The 17,154-nt window shown below is 36.6% G+C and overlaps 1 protein-coding gene and 2 long non-coding RNA genes across 4 annotated transcripts; 2 read left to right on the forward strand and 1 right to left on the reverse strand.

Annotated features, from left to right (window-relative positions):
• The first annotated feature begins 8,594 nt into the window (after positions 1 to 8,594).
• LOC147530834 (uncharacterized) lies at positions 8,595 to 13,189 on the forward strand. The gene is made up of 8 exons (XM_086646366.1): positions 8,595 to 9,142; positions 9,239 to 9,379; positions 9,495 to 9,722; positions 10,999 to 11,206; positions 11,532 to 11,668; positions 12,194 to 12,274; positions 12,446 to 12,512; positions 12,604 to 13,189. The coding sequence occupies exons 1-8, from the start codon at positions 8,802 to 8,804 to the stop codon at positions 12,901 to 12,903; spliced, it is 1,503 nt and encodes a 500-aa protein (XP_086502492.1). The 5' UTR covers positions 8,595 to 8,801; the 3' UTR covers positions 12,904 to 13,189.
• A 479-nt stretch (positions 13,190 to 13,668) lies between these two features.
• LOC147530835 (uncharacterized) lies at positions 13,669 to 15,431 on the forward strand. Of its 2 annotated transcripts, XR_015227348.1 has the most exons (5): positions 13,669 to 13,726; positions 13,810 to 13,888; positions 14,128 to 14,252; positions 14,335 to 14,503; positions 15,036 to 15,431. It is a non-coding gene; the product is annotated as an uncharacterized LOC147530835 (long non-coding RNA). The 2 variants fall into 2 exon arrangements; XR_015227347.1 differs by lacking the exon at positions 13,669 to 13,726 and having other exon boundaries at positions 13,747 to 13,888.
• Positions 15,432 to 15,711: 280 nt separating this feature from the next.
• On the reverse strand, positions 15,712 to 16,847 carry LOC147530836 (uncharacterized). Its single transcript, XR_015227349.1, has 2 exons — positions 16,601 to 16,847; positions 15,712 to 16,109 (listed from the first exon to the last, which is right to left on the reverse strand). It is a non-coding gene; the product is annotated as an uncharacterized LOC147530836 (long non-coding RNA).
• Between the last annotated feature and the right edge of the window lie 307 nt (positions 16,848 to 17,154).

Below are 17,154 nucleotides of genomic sequence, written 5' to 3' on the forward strand. Positions count from 1 at the left end.
TTTTTAATTTTTTAACATTTGCATAAGTTTTTTTTATAGTAAAACAAAAACAATGAGACCTGTTATAACTAAAAGTCGCGGAAGCTATCGAACCTACCTAGAAATTGATCCGACTATGAAAAATTAATCGAAAAGCTAAGCCAAAATCTAAATATGCGAACAGAATTAACGAGGTTCGGCTTTAAAGCCTACGTCCTCGGGCGAACAAGAAATCTTTATTGAAGGATAGATGAAGACGACTCACACAACCCGCAAGTTCGTCCCAAGATGGTACCGTATAGAAATTAACTTCTATACTAAATCTTCGACGACCGAGAAATTAAACACCGCTCAAAACTATGAACAAAATCTCTCTCACTTGCTCTCTCTCTCTAGCTCTCTAAAGAAGAGTTGTTGTTGAGTAGTTGTGTTGATGTGTGTTACAAAGACTCAAGACCCCTATTTATATAGGATATCAAGCCCCATAAAAAAGGAACTTTGGTTTCTAAATTACTTTGGTGCCAAAATTTAGAAACCGCCTATATGGTGCCAATAAACCGCCCATGGTGCCAATTCAAAACGCCTCTTCAAGAGGCATTCAAACCGCCTATGCCTCTCACAATTCTCCATCTCGTACACAGTTTGATACACTTCAAATTTTGGACGAACACCAGGATACTCCTTGTAAGATATATCTGCTTCTTGTAACTTCATCCAACTGCGTCATATGACCATGGCTGCCTACGTACCCTTTTACAAGATCAAGCCTACCGTAGTTCTACCAACCCTTCACATAAAGATTACCTTGTCGCCATTTCGCCCTTTCGGGCAACTTAACACGAGCCGATTTGTAGCAATTTCAGGCAATGCTGAAACTTGCTACACATCACCACTTTAGTCAACATGTCCGCGGGATTCTCATCTGTGTGTACCTTCATGAGAGAAACATCACCTTCCTCTATGACATCTCGTACAAAGTGATAGCTGACATCGATATGCTTAGTACGAGCATGATGAACCTGATTCTTCGCCAAATGGATTGCACTTTGACTATCACACCATACATCTACGTACTCCTGCTTAAGCCCTAGATCATCAAGAAGACCCCACAACCACAATGCTTCCTTCACACCCTCGGCCATAGCCATATACTCGACCTCCGTAGTAGATAAAGCAACTGTTGATTATAACATTGATCGCCAATTAACTGGAGCTCCATGTACCCTAAATACATAACCAGTAGTAAATCGTCTTCTATCTAGATCGCCAGCATAATCTAAGTCAACATAACCGCTTACCTGACATGTGTCTCCACCAAAGCACAAACCCGTATCAACTGTACCCTTTAAGTACCTCAAGACCCACTTCACAGCTTCCCAATGTGTCTTCCCCTTGTTCGCCATAAACCTGCTAACTACACTGACCGCCTGTGAAATATCTGGACGAGTACACACCATAGCGTACATTAAACTGCCAACTGCACTAGCATACGGTACACGGTCCATATGATCCTTCTCCACCGTAGTAGTGGAAGATTGTTTTCCCGAGAGCCTGAAGTGTGGTGCCAAAGGTGTTGACACCGCCTTCGCATTCTGCATCCCGAACCGAGAATCTACTCGTTCGATGTAACCTTTTTGATTCAAGTAAAGTTTCTTACTTGACCGCTCTCTCTTAATCTCCATTCCCAGTATCTTCTTTGCAGCGCCCATGTCTTTCATCTCAAACTCTTGACTGAGTTGAGATGTCAACTTATCTATCTCCTCCATGCTTCTAGAAGCAATAAGCATGTCATCCACATACAGAAGGAGATAAATAAAGTCACCTTCGCGAAGTTTTTTTATGTATACACAACAATCATAGTCACTTCTGCGAAAACCATGCTTTAGCATGAAAAAATCAAATTGTTTGTACCATTAGCGAGGGGATTGTTTCAATCCGTAAAGAGACTTCCTCAAACGACATACTTGATTTTCTTTACCCTCAACCTTGTATCCCTCAGATTGAGTCATATAAATTAACTTCTATACAAATCTCCGTGCAAGAAGGCGGTTTTAACATCGAGTTGTTCCAGCTCAAGATCCCTGTGAGCAACAATACTCAATAGCACCCGAATAGAAGTATGTTTCACGACCGGTGAGAAAATCTCATTGTAGTCGACCCCTTCTTTCTGTGCATAACCCTTGGCCACTAGTCTTGCCTTATACCTTGTACCCTTGATCTCGGAAGAATCCTCTTTCTTCTTGTACACCCATTTACAACCAATAACAGACTTACCTTCGGGCAATGGGACAACCTCCCATGTCTTGTTCTTGTGAAGAGACTCCATCTCTTCTTGCATAGCAACCAACCAACTCTCTCTTTCCGCCGCGGTGATAGCTTGTTTGAAGGTGACCGGCTCGTCGTCTTCCACCGAGAGTGCATATTCAACCACATTTGCCTGCCCGTAATGCCTAAGAGGTTTGTCTGACCCTAACCTCTGTACCGGCTTATATAACCGTTTCGGCCTAGTGTGTACCGAAACATCCTGCTGCTGTTGTTGTAAAACTTGTGTACCTTCTCCTTGAACCTCCTCATGATCGGGTTCATCAATTTCCTCATCCTGAGTACTATCCTGATGCTCCACCTGATCATGATTCCTAGAAACTCATTGGTCTTCGGCTTCTACTTCCACTACTTGAGCTTTAGTAGACCCAACATCACCACAACTAGGCACCGTAGCTTTCGCCTTAGCTACAGTAGATGACTCATCAAACACCACATCTCTGCTGATTACAAACTTCTTGTCTTCCGTACACCATAGTCGATAACCCTTGACTCCTGTAACATATCCTAAGAAAATTGCCTTTTTTGCTCTATTGTCAAGTTTGTTACCTTTAACATGGTAATAGGTCGTACAACCGAAAACCTTAAGTCTCCCGTAATCTGCATGTTCACCTGACCACACCTCGTAAGGTATGCCGCCATCTATAAAAGAATGTGGAGACCTGTTCACAATATAACAAGCTGTAGCAATAGATTCTGCCAACCATTCTACGCCTAATCCCGAATTGGAGCGCATACATCTAGCCTTCTCAAGTAGTGTACGGTTCAATCTCTCTGCGACTCCATTCTGCTGAGGTGTGTTTACTACTGTCCAGTGCCTCACAATGCCTTCCTGATTACAAAACTCCTTGAATGCCCCATCCGTGTACTCGGTCCCATTATCCGATCTTAACGTCTTCAGCTTTCGACCAGTTTTGTTCTCAACCATTGCTTTCCACACCAGGAATGTGTTGAATACCTCATTCTTATGCTTCTGAAAAAAAAGCCAGACAAATCTCGAATGATCATCAACGAATGTAACAAAATACTTGGAACCACCCTTGGAAGGTAACTTTGCCGGTCCCTAGACATCGGTATGTACGTAGTCTAATACCTCTTTGCTCATGTGCTTGCTTGAAGAGAACGTCACCCTGTGTGCCTTCCCGAACACACAATGCTCACAAAACTCCATGCAAGGCTTCTTCATGTCCTTCAACAAGCCTTTCCCGCACATCAAAGATAGACCCTTTTCTGACATATGCCCAAGGCGCATATGCCAAAGCCTCGTACTAGCCGTTGGATCCCTTCCATTGATTCCTACTGCTACATCTCCCGTAATTGTTGTCCCCAAAAGTTTGTATAAATTACCGTAACGAGTACCTCTCATTACCACCAAAGAACCCTTAACGACTTTTATGGAGCCATTCTCTATAATTATCTTACAGCCGTTCCGCTCCAACACACCGAGGGAAATTAGATTTTTCCGCAAATCGGGTATGTGTCTTACGTACGTCAATGTTCTCATAACTCCATCGTGCATCTTGATACGTATTGTTCCGAGTCCCACAGTTTTACATATACTATCATCACCCAGTATAACTGTACCACCATCTATACTCCTATAGGTAGTAAACCACTCCCTATTTGGACACATATGGTGTGACGCCCCTGAATCAAGCATCCACTTATTGAAGATCTTCTCAGACACCTCTGTTACCGAGAAACATTCGTCAGGGTCTTCTGACACATATCCCGCCTCTTGCATCTCTTGTTTCCCTTTGTAGCCTTCGTTCTTTTGCTTCAATTTTCTCTTTGGACAAGCCGCTTTAAAGTGGCCAAGCTCACCACAACTAAAACACGTTTTCTTGAAAGAGCCTCTAGATTTGGATCTAGATTTCCCGCCCTTTCCCTTTCTCCTTTCATTACTCCTCCCCCTTGTTACAAACAACCCTTGTGCTTGTTCCTTGTCTACTCCACCCGACGCCATACTGCTAGTAGCAACCTTACGAAGGTCATCCGCTAATAGCGAATTTCTCGTCTCTTCCATGCTTAGACTATCACCAACAAGCATCAAAGTTTGAACAAGATTCTCATAGGATTTAGGCAATGAAAGTAACAATATGAGGGCTTGGTCCTCATCCTCAACCTTAACATCAATATCCTTCAAAATTGAGATAATCCTGTCAAACCTATTCACATATTCCTGAATAGAAGAACCCTCTTCCATTCTACATGTGAATAATTTGGATTTTAAGTAGACCCGATTCGTTAAAATTTTCGTCATGAAATTGCTTTCTAGCTTTAACCACACACTCGCCGCTGTTGTTTCTCCGTCTACTAGGAACGCCACGTCCCTCTCAAGACACAACAAAATGGTAGCCCGTGCTTCGAGATCTAACTCCTCCCAATCCTCATCTGACATATCTTCTGGTTTCTTTCCCGTCAACGTCTTGTGTAATTTCTGCGAGATTAGCAGATTCTTCATCTGCATCCGCCAATAAGAAAAATCGTTTTTCCCATTGAACTTCTCTATCTCATATTTCCCTGATTTGACCGTACCACTTCTCGATCCCATCTTCTTTTCGTTCAATCTCAACAAGGCTCTGGTACCAATTGTTATAACTAAAAGTCGCGGAAGCTATCGAACCTACCTAGAAATTGATCCGACTATGAAAAATTAATCGAAAAGCAAAGCCAAAATCTAAATATGCGAACAGAATTAACGAGGTTCGGCTTTAAAGCCTACGTCCTCGGGCGAACAAGAAATCTTTATTGAAGGATAGATGAAGACGACTCACACAACCCGCAAGTTCGTCCCAAGATGATACTGTATAGAAATTAACTTCTATACTAAATCTTCGACGACCGAGAAATTAAACACCGCTCAAAACTATGAACAAAATCTCTCTCACTAGCTCTCTAAAGAAGAGTTGTTGTTGAGTAGTTGTGTTGATGTGTGTTACAAAGACTCAAGACTCCTATTTATATAGGATATCAAGCCCCATAAAAAAGGAACTTTGGTTTCTAAATTACTTTGGTGCCAAAATTTAGAAACCGCCTATATGGTGCCAATAAACCGCCTATGGTGTCAATTCAAAACCGCCTCTTCAAGAGGCATTCAAACCGCCTCTGCCTCTCACAAGACCAATATTACATTTTAAGCGTTTCCTCAAGCATCTATTATACAAATTCCTTACACAGTAATGCTTTTCTCTAAAATTAACTGGAAGGTTAAATTCAAAACAACTATGTAACTTCAAAGTAATAAGTCGTATGACAAACTTACCAAAGAAACAATCTTGACAAAGGGTTTTATACTACTATTCTCATTAAAAAAAATGATTAATAGTATCAGTTGCTCGTCGAACGACTTTATTCATTGCAAGCTTTCGAACTGTCTTTTACATAGATTGGCAAAGCACCAACACCAACCTATTATGTTTGACAAAAGAATAGAAAGAACATATTATAATCACATAATATTTATCTCCTTAACATATCAAAAGTTTGGCCAAGAGCATGTAATAAAATATCAATTCGTAATGCCCATGATAGTCAGTGGCGGATCCATGTAGGGTCTAGGCCTCAACTTGTACGATTTAATATACGACATGTAATAAAAATATATATAAATACATATATATCTTAATAGTGTAAATAGATATAGGTTGTTCCTAATAATAGTAATCGTGATTGGCTCTAAGGATAAAGGGTTGCGGTAGCATCTAGGTGACCGAGTTCGAGACCACGCTCAATCATTTTCTCTTTATTTTGTTGGAAGGAGAAAGCGTAATAAAGCAAATTTCGTGCATAATTAGACATAACCTGAATCTTGGTGTAGTGGTAAGTTCTGAAGACAAAATCGGGAAAGAAAGGGTCTCGGGGTCAACTCACATAGTCCTATTTTGTGGTGGATTAATTTGAGTTTTTAGGGTTTCTAAAATTGGCCGAATTTTCCAAGCCGATTTTAGGATTTTCTAATATTAAAAAGACTAGTTTATAGATATATCCTAACAAATCTTCAAATCTCATAATTTTTTTTTTTCAACAATTTTTTTTCTATAAATCTATAACAACTTAATAAGAAGTTCTTAAATTCTAGAAAGACCATATCTTTGTTTTATAAATTATTATCTCTTTCTCTCAATACAAGAGTGCCACTAAGACTAATAGACTTGAAGAACTTTCACATACATTCATAGACAAAATGTCCCGTAGACATTTCAAGACATTTGGGTGATTTATTATAGACAAAATGTCTTCATAGACATTATCAAGACATTGAGTTTGTAGACAAAATGTCTTTATAGCATTTCAAGACATTTGATACATAGACAAAATGTAAATAATTGATCCATATACATGAAATAATATATTTGTATGAACATTTAAAAAAATATATTTTTCGACTTTCGTAGACATCTGTAAATATCTGCAGACATTGATGGACATTTGGTGGATATTTATTATTTTAATATTATTATTATTATTATTATTGTTTAATCACATTAAATAATATATTTGTACTAACATTTCAAAAATACATTTTTCGACTTTCGTAGACATCTATGAATATTTGTCGACATTGATGGACATTTTGGTAGACATTTATTATTTTAATATTATTATTATTGTTTAATCACATGAAATAATATATTTGTATGAACATTTCAAAAATATATTTTTCGACTTTCGTAGACATCTGTGAATATTTGTGGACATTGATGGACGTTTTGGTAGACATTTATTATTTTAACATTATTATTATTGTTTAATCACATCGAATAATATATTTGTATAAACATTTCAAAAATATATTTTTCGACTTTGGTAGGCATCTGTAAATATTTGTGGACATTTGGTGGTCATTTATTATTTTAATATTATTATTATTGTGTAATCACATGAAATAATATATTTGTATGAACATTTAAAAAATATATTTTTCGACTTTCATAGACATCTGTAAATATTTGTGGACATTGATAGACATTTGGTTGTCATTTATTTTTTTAATATTATTATTGTTGTTTAATCACATGATGAACTCCAAATGTCTCTTGTTTTCGTAAACACATATTGGGCTCCAAATTTGTCCAAATCTTTCACAAAATCCATCAAACTATGAAGTCTACCAAAATCCGCGGACATTTTGTCTATAATTGAATGCTACAGAAATTTAGAGATTTGTAAATGTCTAGATTTGAATGCCTCACATTTCAGGATTTTCAAATATCCGGATTTGAATGCCTCAGACATTTTAGGATTTTCAAATGTCCGGATTTGAATGCCTCAGACATTTGAGAAACCAAAACCGCTACCCCCCAAGATTAAATAGGTTTTTCAAAAAAAAAAAGTTTAAATAGGTAAATCAATTAAAAAAAGAGTTATTTTTCAAATAGCCCCCAACTTTGTGACCAACTTCCTGCCTAGCCCCATACTTTATCAAAAATATCCAGATGACTCCCTTTTCATCTGAACATTGTCTGGGTTACGAAAACACCCTCTAATCAAACCTCTGCCAATATTTTAACTACAAAATTCCTAACCAGATACGACGATGTTGTTGAGAGGTATGAACAACAGCTTCACGAAAACCCTACTAATCCCATCACAACGAATTCCGAACATAATTTGCTTCAATTTTCTGTGAAGAGAAAGTGAGGAAGAGAAAGAGAGAAATCCTAGATCTCGAAAAATTTGAACAAGACTTAAACAATGGCATAGGCTGATCTTGAACATAACTTGCTACAATTTCATACACTGATCCCATCACAAAAAACTCAATCAAACCTATGTCGAGATTTCATAGGCTGAATCAATGGCATCCATTTTCTGAGAAGAGAAAGAGAGAGAGAGAAACCCTAGATCTAAAGGTAAAGGTCCAGAGAGAGAAAGCTAAGAAATCTCTCTTTAGAGAATACCCAAATATAGATAGAAAATCTCAATTTTTCCAGTGTGGTTCAATCTAGAAGATACCCATAGTCCATAGATAGAAAATCTCTATTTTCACCAATCTGGTTCAATCTAGAAAGAGAGAAAGAGAGAGAGTTTTTAGAGAGAGAAAAACATAGTTGATGCCTGCATTTAATGTCCCTTGAGATGACGCGTTTTGAAAAGAGCGTGCCTGACATCACGGAGGGTTATTTTTGGGAGAAAAAGTACGACTTTAACGGACTTTGGACGGTAACGGAAAAAAGAGAGTCATCTGGGTATTTTTGATAAAGTAGGGAACTAGACAAGAAGTTGGTCACAAAGTTGGGGAGCTATTTGCGAAATAACTCTTAAAAAACGGGTCCCACGACCATAGTTCCATTTCCGAAACAAGAGAAACCAAAACCACGTCATTTATCAAAACAAAACATGTTCAATCTTCCAATCGCTTCTTCGATACTTCCCAAGTCGTTCTCTCTTTCAAAACACTAGTAGTATTACTCTCTCTCTCTCTCTCTCTCTCTCTCTAACCTGTTATTTCTAGTGGTGGTGGTGGTGAAGTTGCAGAACCCTAAAACTCCACCACCATGTCTCCGCCTTGTGACATGACCGACACCACAGCTTCCACAACGTGCAATTGCTCGTTTGAAGATAATGGAACTCATCACGGCGGAGGAGACAAAGAAGATACTACTAATCCAGAAGCCCGGAATTGTTCGCATTGTAGGAAATTTGATCAACCTCCTTCCTCTTCTTTTCCGTTTTTTAGGTCTGATGATTATAAATCAGATAAGGATTTTGAAAAGTTATGGAGAATTTTAATTGCTTCGACTAAGGGTTTTTCAATTGGGGTTGGTTTAAAGGGTGGATTATCTATTTTTTCAATTCTTGCTCGATTGAGGAAAGGAAAAGTATCTGCTATAGAAAGGTGACCTAATTTAGTGGTCTGAATTAGTGATTTGTTTTGTTCTTAGACATAGATTAGTTCAATTTCTTAATCATTTTGTTTTCTGATCTGGTTCAGAAAAGCGGGAATTGTTTCAAATAGTGAGGCGATTATTAGGGCATTCAAAGAAACTCTAAGATATGGTCTCTTCCTTGGATCATTTGCTGGTACATTTGTATCAGTTGATGAATTAATTGCTGCTTTGGGAGGACACCGTAGGTAGTTTATTTTCAATTCTCTCTCTAAAAAAACGATTTTTCTGAATTAGATTATACATATTGGGAAATTTCTGTTGTTTTGGTGGTCAAATTTTTTCGATTTTATTGTGGTTTAGGACTGCAAGTTGGAGGGCATTGTTAGCAGGAGCAATTGCAGGACCTTCAATGCTTTTGACTGGTAGTAATACACAGCATACAAGCTTAGCTATATACATTCTAATGAGGGCAGCTGTTTTAGCATCTCGTTGTGGAATAAAGAGCAAACGATTTGGTCGAATTTGCAAACCTCTTACTTGGGCTCATGGTGATATTTTTCTTATGTGCCTGTCATCTTCACAAATTCTGTATGTTCTCTCTTTCTTCAATTTATCTTTGGGTATTTCCCATTTTACTCAATTTCGGAGTCTTGTCATATTTCAAAGAGTAGGAAGATTTGATAACATGCAAAAAATCCTGTAATTTCCTGAAATTGATTGCAAATGAAGTGATTGTAAAGAAAACAGTGATACTTTTGGAGGAACACGACAAGTTTAATGAGTTCCCCATAAAATAGAACATGCAGGGAATTATCCTGACTTCTTTAGTTGTATTCTAGTTTTTGAGGAGCATGATTTTTACATGATATATGAAGGAAGGCGCCAGGAATTTGTTACTGCTTTCATAGTAGTGAAACTTTCACTTGCTTCATAAGTTAAAAAGATTTACTGATGCTGATAGATTGGGTGTTTTTATTTGCAAAAATCACTTGAGCAAAGAACTAAGCTAATTTTATGATTTTTATCGAAGAAGAATTCTCTTTACAACTACAACTAGAGGAAAAAAATGGATCTTTTAAGTTCTTAGTTGTAGAGGATGTTCTCTTTAACCTTTTTTAGGTTGTTGCTCGTAAGAGGATCTCTGGTTAAAATTTTCCAATAAGAGAGAAGCATTACTTAGGAAGTCTACTGTGGACATTGGATCGATCAAGTTACTGTTAAATATGGGAATTGAGCAAGCATTTCCCGAGGTTTCAATTCACTTAACCCGTGGGCTTCCTTAGGATCAAATCATTTATTCATGCTATATTTTGTGAAATTCATTGCTTGCAATTATTAGTGACTAGGATTCTTGTTTTAGAACTGCAACGTTTCTGCTTCAACTATCTTCAACGTTTCTCAAGTGTGACTATTAGACTACGTTTGTCTCTAGGATCCGCAGTGATACAAATTTAAGATTCGGCTCGGTGCTTTACGAACCCAGTTTATTTATCCAAGCAACTTCTTGCTGTGAGAAAGAGATGACATGCTACCTTATCTTGATGTGTTCATCAAGTGCTGCATTCTTTGGCCAAATAAAGTGCCCCATTTGTCATTTGGGTGTAAATATTTTAACTACTAGAAGATGTCAGATTCTCTGTGCTCCCATACACTTTAAATCACTCTTTGAGTTAAAGTTTTTTTGTATCAAATCCTCTTCTACGGTGGCTTTTATACTCGAGGAGTCGAGGATAAAAAACAGTATAAGTAATACCTCTGAAATTTCATCTACCTTCGTGGGTACTTGAGTACTTCTTCGATATTTCATGTTATATCTTTGATTTAATAGAAGAGTTAATAATAAAATATTGACATTGTTTGGCAGGTCCGCTTACATATTGAAGCAAGACAGTTTACCTCCATCATACAAATCGTTTCTGAATACACATGGTGGAAAACATTCTATTATCCTGCAAGGCATAAAAGAAATTGCAAGTGGGAAGCCTTTGACTAATTTGGATGGAATAGAGAAGCATTACAAGGGCACAGGTGTAAACATCAAATTAGATCCTGAAATGAAAGTTCCTTGTTCGGTAAGGCTACTCTATTTCCTATTTTCGGACAAGTGTTATGTACAATTAGGTGCACAATGATGTATGTTGCTGTCTAGAAGTAGAATTTGCATTAAAAACATCAAAGCCATCACTTGTTATTCTCCAAGAGAACATTGATCCGTCATATCCATATTTTGGGTCCCATAAAATGTTTTCAGTAATCATGTGAAAGGAGTCAAGGACATATTTAAAGCATGGAGATGTTAGGAGCTTCTTAGGCTTTATGAACATTCAATTTATTCCTCTGTGCAATGTGAGACCATCTTTACAGTATAATCATGTTTACTTTTGCGTTTTTATGCAGATTGTACATGGAAAACAATCTTGTGAATCACATATCGTATCCTTCCTTCTCCGAGCTTATGCAAGAGCAATTCCTGTGTATCTTCCGGTATATTTGTTTCCAGCATTAATAGTACATCGTCAAGATCTACTGAAAAGGTAAGATTCTTTTATTTTCCTAACTCTTTTTTCTTTTTCATTTATTTCTCTATAATTTGAATTTGAACTTACATTGAATAGTGGCAAGAGATGAAACTTAGGTTACCATATCCAGATAATACATTCTGCAACTTGACTGACTTTGTACTTTTGACTCTTCAAGAGGTGGACCCTGTTGCTACAATAGCGGAGGAGCCCATTCCTCTTACTTGAAACAAATTGATTCCCTGATTTTGTCCTCACGTTCTTAGGAATTGGGCCTCATTCAATCATGCCATGTCCTCCATTCTATTAGAGAAACCGAAGAGTTAACGGAACAACTCCCAACTCTCTTATGATTCTCAATATCATCCAACTCTGTCTTCAAGGAATAAAAAAAATTATGCGATTCTTCAACTCTTAAGACATGTGTGATATTAATAGCATGTGATTCTTCAACTATTAAGACATGTGTATTCTCAATATCATCCAACTCTTGAGAAATATTTTATTTCGTTTATCTTATATGTTGTTGATCTTTTGCAGGCCCGGTACAATTTTAGGGAAGTGCCTTTTTGGTACTGCAAGATCGAGCTTGTTTCTCTCAGTTTATTGCTCATCAGCTTGGTTAGTATTCAGCCTCTTATTAATACCCGGTAATTAAGCTAGGTGAAGATGGTTGTTTTTTATTAAAAAAAATGTCTACCTTTACCTTTACCAAAAATATCGGTTAATTTGTACATTGTCCGATGCATTGATATATTATAGCTGTGTGATACAAACTTGAGCATTCTTTAGGGCTTGGACGTGCATCCTATTCAGGATTTTTCGAAGATGCAATATACCGATGGTGGCAATGGGAACGGTAACTAAATTTTATCGAATATTCTCTAGAAGTATCTGTCTTTATGTCTCCATTTTCCCTCCACTAAACAGTATTTTGCATTTCATAACAGTTCCCTCCTGGTCTGGCCTTGGCGATTGAGAAGAAGAGCAGACGAATTGAGATTTCTCTCTACTGCTTTGCCCGGGCAATTGAGAGTTTCTTCACATGTATGGTGGATGAAGGTTTCATTCCACGACCGAAAAAATTGAACAGAGTTGATGTGGTAGTATTTAGTTTATCAACAGCTATCATTATGCATTGTTATGCACAAGAGCGGGAAGTTTTTCGGTCCAAGTACTTGAATGTTCTTGATTGGGTTTTCGGTGTTCCTCCTCCTACATGCGACACACCGAAAGCTAAAAGTAGTTGAGTTCAACAACAGTAGGTATGCATAGTTTTGAGTAGATTGAGAACCATGTATCTACTGATCAAATAAAAGGAAAAAAAAAAGTCTGGAAGCAGCAGTTTTTAGGAGTTCCTTGCAAATTGGCAAGGCCTTGAATAATGCCAGAAAGTATAGAAGAAACAGTGACTGGTGAAGAATTTCAATATTTGCTCTTTTTTTTTTGTTGTTGAAATGTTTCAATATTTACTCAAACATGTTGAAACACGAAGATGTCTGATTCAAATTTAATGTTTATGGTGCTTGATCAGAATATACTGCATTACTTTAGCATGATCCGGTATGCAAACCGCAAGGGAAAGAATCGCTAATTGTCCCTGGGCTCAATACTTTTAGCCCTCATTAGGGTTTTCATGGCACAATTGTTTTGCTGTACAAAGTAACTTTTGTATATATTTACACATTATGGGGAGATTTGCTGTTTGGACCCCCTTTCACATAATTCACTTGCTGTTTGGACTCCCTTTTTCCAGAGTTGCATTTTGGACTCCCTTTTTCAAAAAAATAGTTAAATATAACAGTCCAACAATATTTTTGAGATGAAAATACTATTTTACCCTAAGCAAATAAGAAATACTATTTTGCCCTCTAACCTAACCTAACCCAATCTACTTTTTAACCCATCATGTTAACTAAACCTAACCCGCGAACTGACCTAACTAATGGACCCGTGTACTGACCCTAACAGAGACCTATCGACCAAAAGAAAAATCCCAAGAAAAAATACACTTCGTCTTCTTCCTCTCTCTCTCTATAAGCTTACAGAAATCGATTGGGAGAAAAGGAAATTGTGAGTTGTTGTCTTCTTCCATTCTCACTCAATAGACTTTCTTCTTCGTATCTTTTCTAAAATAGTTACATATTCTCTTGAAGAAATCGAGTGGAGTCGAGATTTTGAATTTCTTTTTACAAAAATCAATTGGGAGATGAGTATACCAAGTTTGAAGAAGATGTAAGTTCTTTTTTGCTTTCACCTAACTACATTTTATGAACTTCTTACAATTGTAAGTTTCAAATATTTAAGGTTTCTGAAAATTGGGAATTTTCTAAAAACAGGGGTTGTTCTAAACTTAGGGTTTTTGAAAATTGGGAGCTTTCTAAAATTGGGAGAATCCTTAAAATTGAGGGTTTAATTTTGTTACTTTTCTACCATTCCATGATAGTTAAAGCATCTCCAATTCCATTTTCCAGAGAATAACTTAGGAATTTGGTGTCTAATCAAAGTTATAAGCAACCACCACTAGCTACTCAAGGTTCTACACAACCACCACTAGTAGAGGCTAGTACACCACCACTATCACCTACTCAAAGTTTATGTGAGTATATTAACTATACAATACGTTATTATTTTGATTAATGGATCATTAGTTGTTACATTATTTTTATATGTTTTGCTAGGGAGAGACTTGGAATTACCGTCTTTTAACCTGTCAGCTGATCCCGGTATCCCCTCATTTGATTTGGGATTTGAATTTGATGGCATAGATCCTGAAAAAGTTATTCCCAGATTTTATGAACCAGAACCGGATGGAGAAGACAACAGTATACTTAATTTAGTTGGGTGAAGGTACGGCGCACTTTGTTTACTTTATATTTTTTTTATATTGTTATTTACTTTATATTACTTGAGTTGGGTGATAGTTTCAACATTTTATATTTTGAGTGAGAAGAGTATTTCGCTGTTATACTTTTGGTGTTATAGGTGGAGTCTTTTTGGTGTTAGACTCAATACTTTTGGTGTTAGTTCCAACATTTTATATTTTGCTTGAGAGGAGTCTTTGTTGTTATACTTTTTTGGTGCTATAGAGTATTTTGTATTATACTTTTGCTGTTACAGGAAGAGTCTTTTGGTGTTAGAATCAATACTTTTGGTTTTAGTTCCAACATTTTATATTTTGTTTCAGAAGAGTCTTTGTTGTTATACTTTTTTTGGTGCTATGGAGTATTTTGCTGTTTTACTTTTGCTGTTACAGGAGGAGTCTTTTGGTGTTTTTTTTTTTTTTTTTTTTTTTTGTTGAAAGGAGTCTTTTGGTGTTAGTTCCAACATTTTATATTTTGTTTTCTTGTTGTTTAAATAGTTTTGTTCTTTCTTGTTGCAGACTCCTAAAATTGTCACTTCACCACCATTAAAGAGGGGTCCGGGAAGACCTAAAAGAAGTACGCATCGAGCACATACTGAACCTCCCGTGCAAAGAAAGATGAGAAGGTGTTCGATATGCAAAGATTGTAACCACAGTGCTACCGTTAACAATTGATCGAGGAATGTATTTTGATTAAGAAGAGTACATTTGCTGTTACACTTTTGGTGTTACAGGAGGAGTCTTTTAGCAATACTATTTCATAGTTTTGGTGTTAAGTTAGGATAGTATTTTTGAATTTAGATGGAATCATTACTTTTGGTGTTACCGGAAACTAGTATTTTGATGGAACTCCTAACTTGTTATTACTTTACTGTTATACTTTTGGTGTTACAGGAAACTAGTATTTTGATTGAACTCCCAACTTGTTATTACTTTATTGAATTTATGAAACAATATTGCTTTTTCCCAATTCATGATGTTACAAGAAACTAGTATTTTGATGTTATAGGAAACTAGTATTTGGATTGAACTCATCAAACAAGTTAATCACAGAATTATTATCTCCTTGTTGGGCATAAGCAGCCATCATAGAGTTCCAACCAACAATATTAACTTCTGATAATAACCCATTAAAGATTTGATGTGCATCAATAACAAGACCTGATTTTCCATACACATCAATTAAAGAACTAAATTTGAATCAAATCCTGTCAAAATTGAATGAGCATGAAGAATTCTACATTGTTCAAGTGCAGCTAATTCAACAGCTGCACGACGAGCACCAGAAATACTATAACATAGTTGACCCAACATTACAAGATTTCATTTTAGCAAATAAAGAAAGAGCTTTAGAAGATAGGGAATTCTGAGTTAGACCCACTATAATTGAAGAATAACAAACTTCATCTCTCTCAGGAATTTTATCGAACACCTTGAGGAATTTTAATGAACTTTGCTTTATGAAACAATATTGTTGTTATCCCAATGGATGTGATTTGCTGTGATCCCAATTCCTTGCTGCTGTTATCCCAAATTCCCAATTCATGAACAATATTGCTTAACCGACGAGAATGTGTTTGCAATCTTTTCCACCTGCAGAATAATGAAACAAAGAATCATACAAACTTCAAAAATACTAGCACTTTCATTGTCTCTTAGAAATCAATACTCCAACAATTTTGTCTCAAATCAAGCTCAAAAGTGCCCTAATTTTGAAATAAAAAAAACCTAACAGGGATCCCAACCTAACATAACAAGGACCTCTTTTTTAACTTAATGGAAAAAGTAGCAGTGGTTTCCTTGCCCTTGTGAATGGGTTTCTTTCATGGAAATCAACTCATTGGTATATTGGGTTTAGGGATTAGGGTAAATGATAAATTAATCTTATTGTTATAGATGTTGTTCTTTTTTTCTAATCAATGTGATTGTTCTATATGTTTTGATTTGATTTACCATTGTGAAGTAGGAATAAAAATTTATTTGGGATTAACAGACGTGTAAATATAGAGAGAGTTGCCACAAAAACCCTAATTTTATTTGGGATTAACAAACATGTAGATAGAGAGAGATATTCTTCACATTACCTGAAGATTCCTTGGCTTCCTAACTCGAGCAATGATATCACTAATTCTTGATCCAGAATCTTCAGCCATGATAATGGTTGTAATGGAGAAGATGAGCTTGCATAAGAAACTCACAATGGAGAAGATGAGTTCGTATAAGTGGGACTTCACGTACGACAACCAGCAAATCTCAATTCTCCCACAACAACCTTGGTAGAGTCAGGCCAGACGGGTCCATGGTTTGATTATTTGGACTCATCATCTCCCTACACGTGGCAGCCATCTAGTTCTTGAGTTAAATAAATCAGGGAGTCCTAATTGCAATATTCATTATGTGAGGATAATTTAGGAATTATCTAAACTATAACTTCATATACGGAATATTCCCTTTTGATTCTGTCAAAAGGGAGTCCAAAATGCAACTCTGGAAAAAAAGAGTCCAAACAGCAAGTGAATTATGTGAAAGGGGGTCAAACAGCAAATCTCCCCACATTATGTAAAGTTTGGACACAAGGGTTATATTTTGTTCAATTTTCGTTGTTCGCATAAGAAGTACAGTAACATGTTCAATTATC

The sequence above is a fragment of the Eschscholzia californica genome, unplaced genomic scaffold, assembly GCF_041429995.1.
Source record: "Eschscholzia californica isolate CP2 unplaced genomic scaffold, dmEscCali1.0.p SCAF_6, whole genome shotgun sequence".
Lineage (NCBI taxonomy): Eukaryota > Viridiplantae > Streptophyta > Magnoliopsida > Ranunculales > Papaveraceae > Eschscholzia > Eschscholzia californica.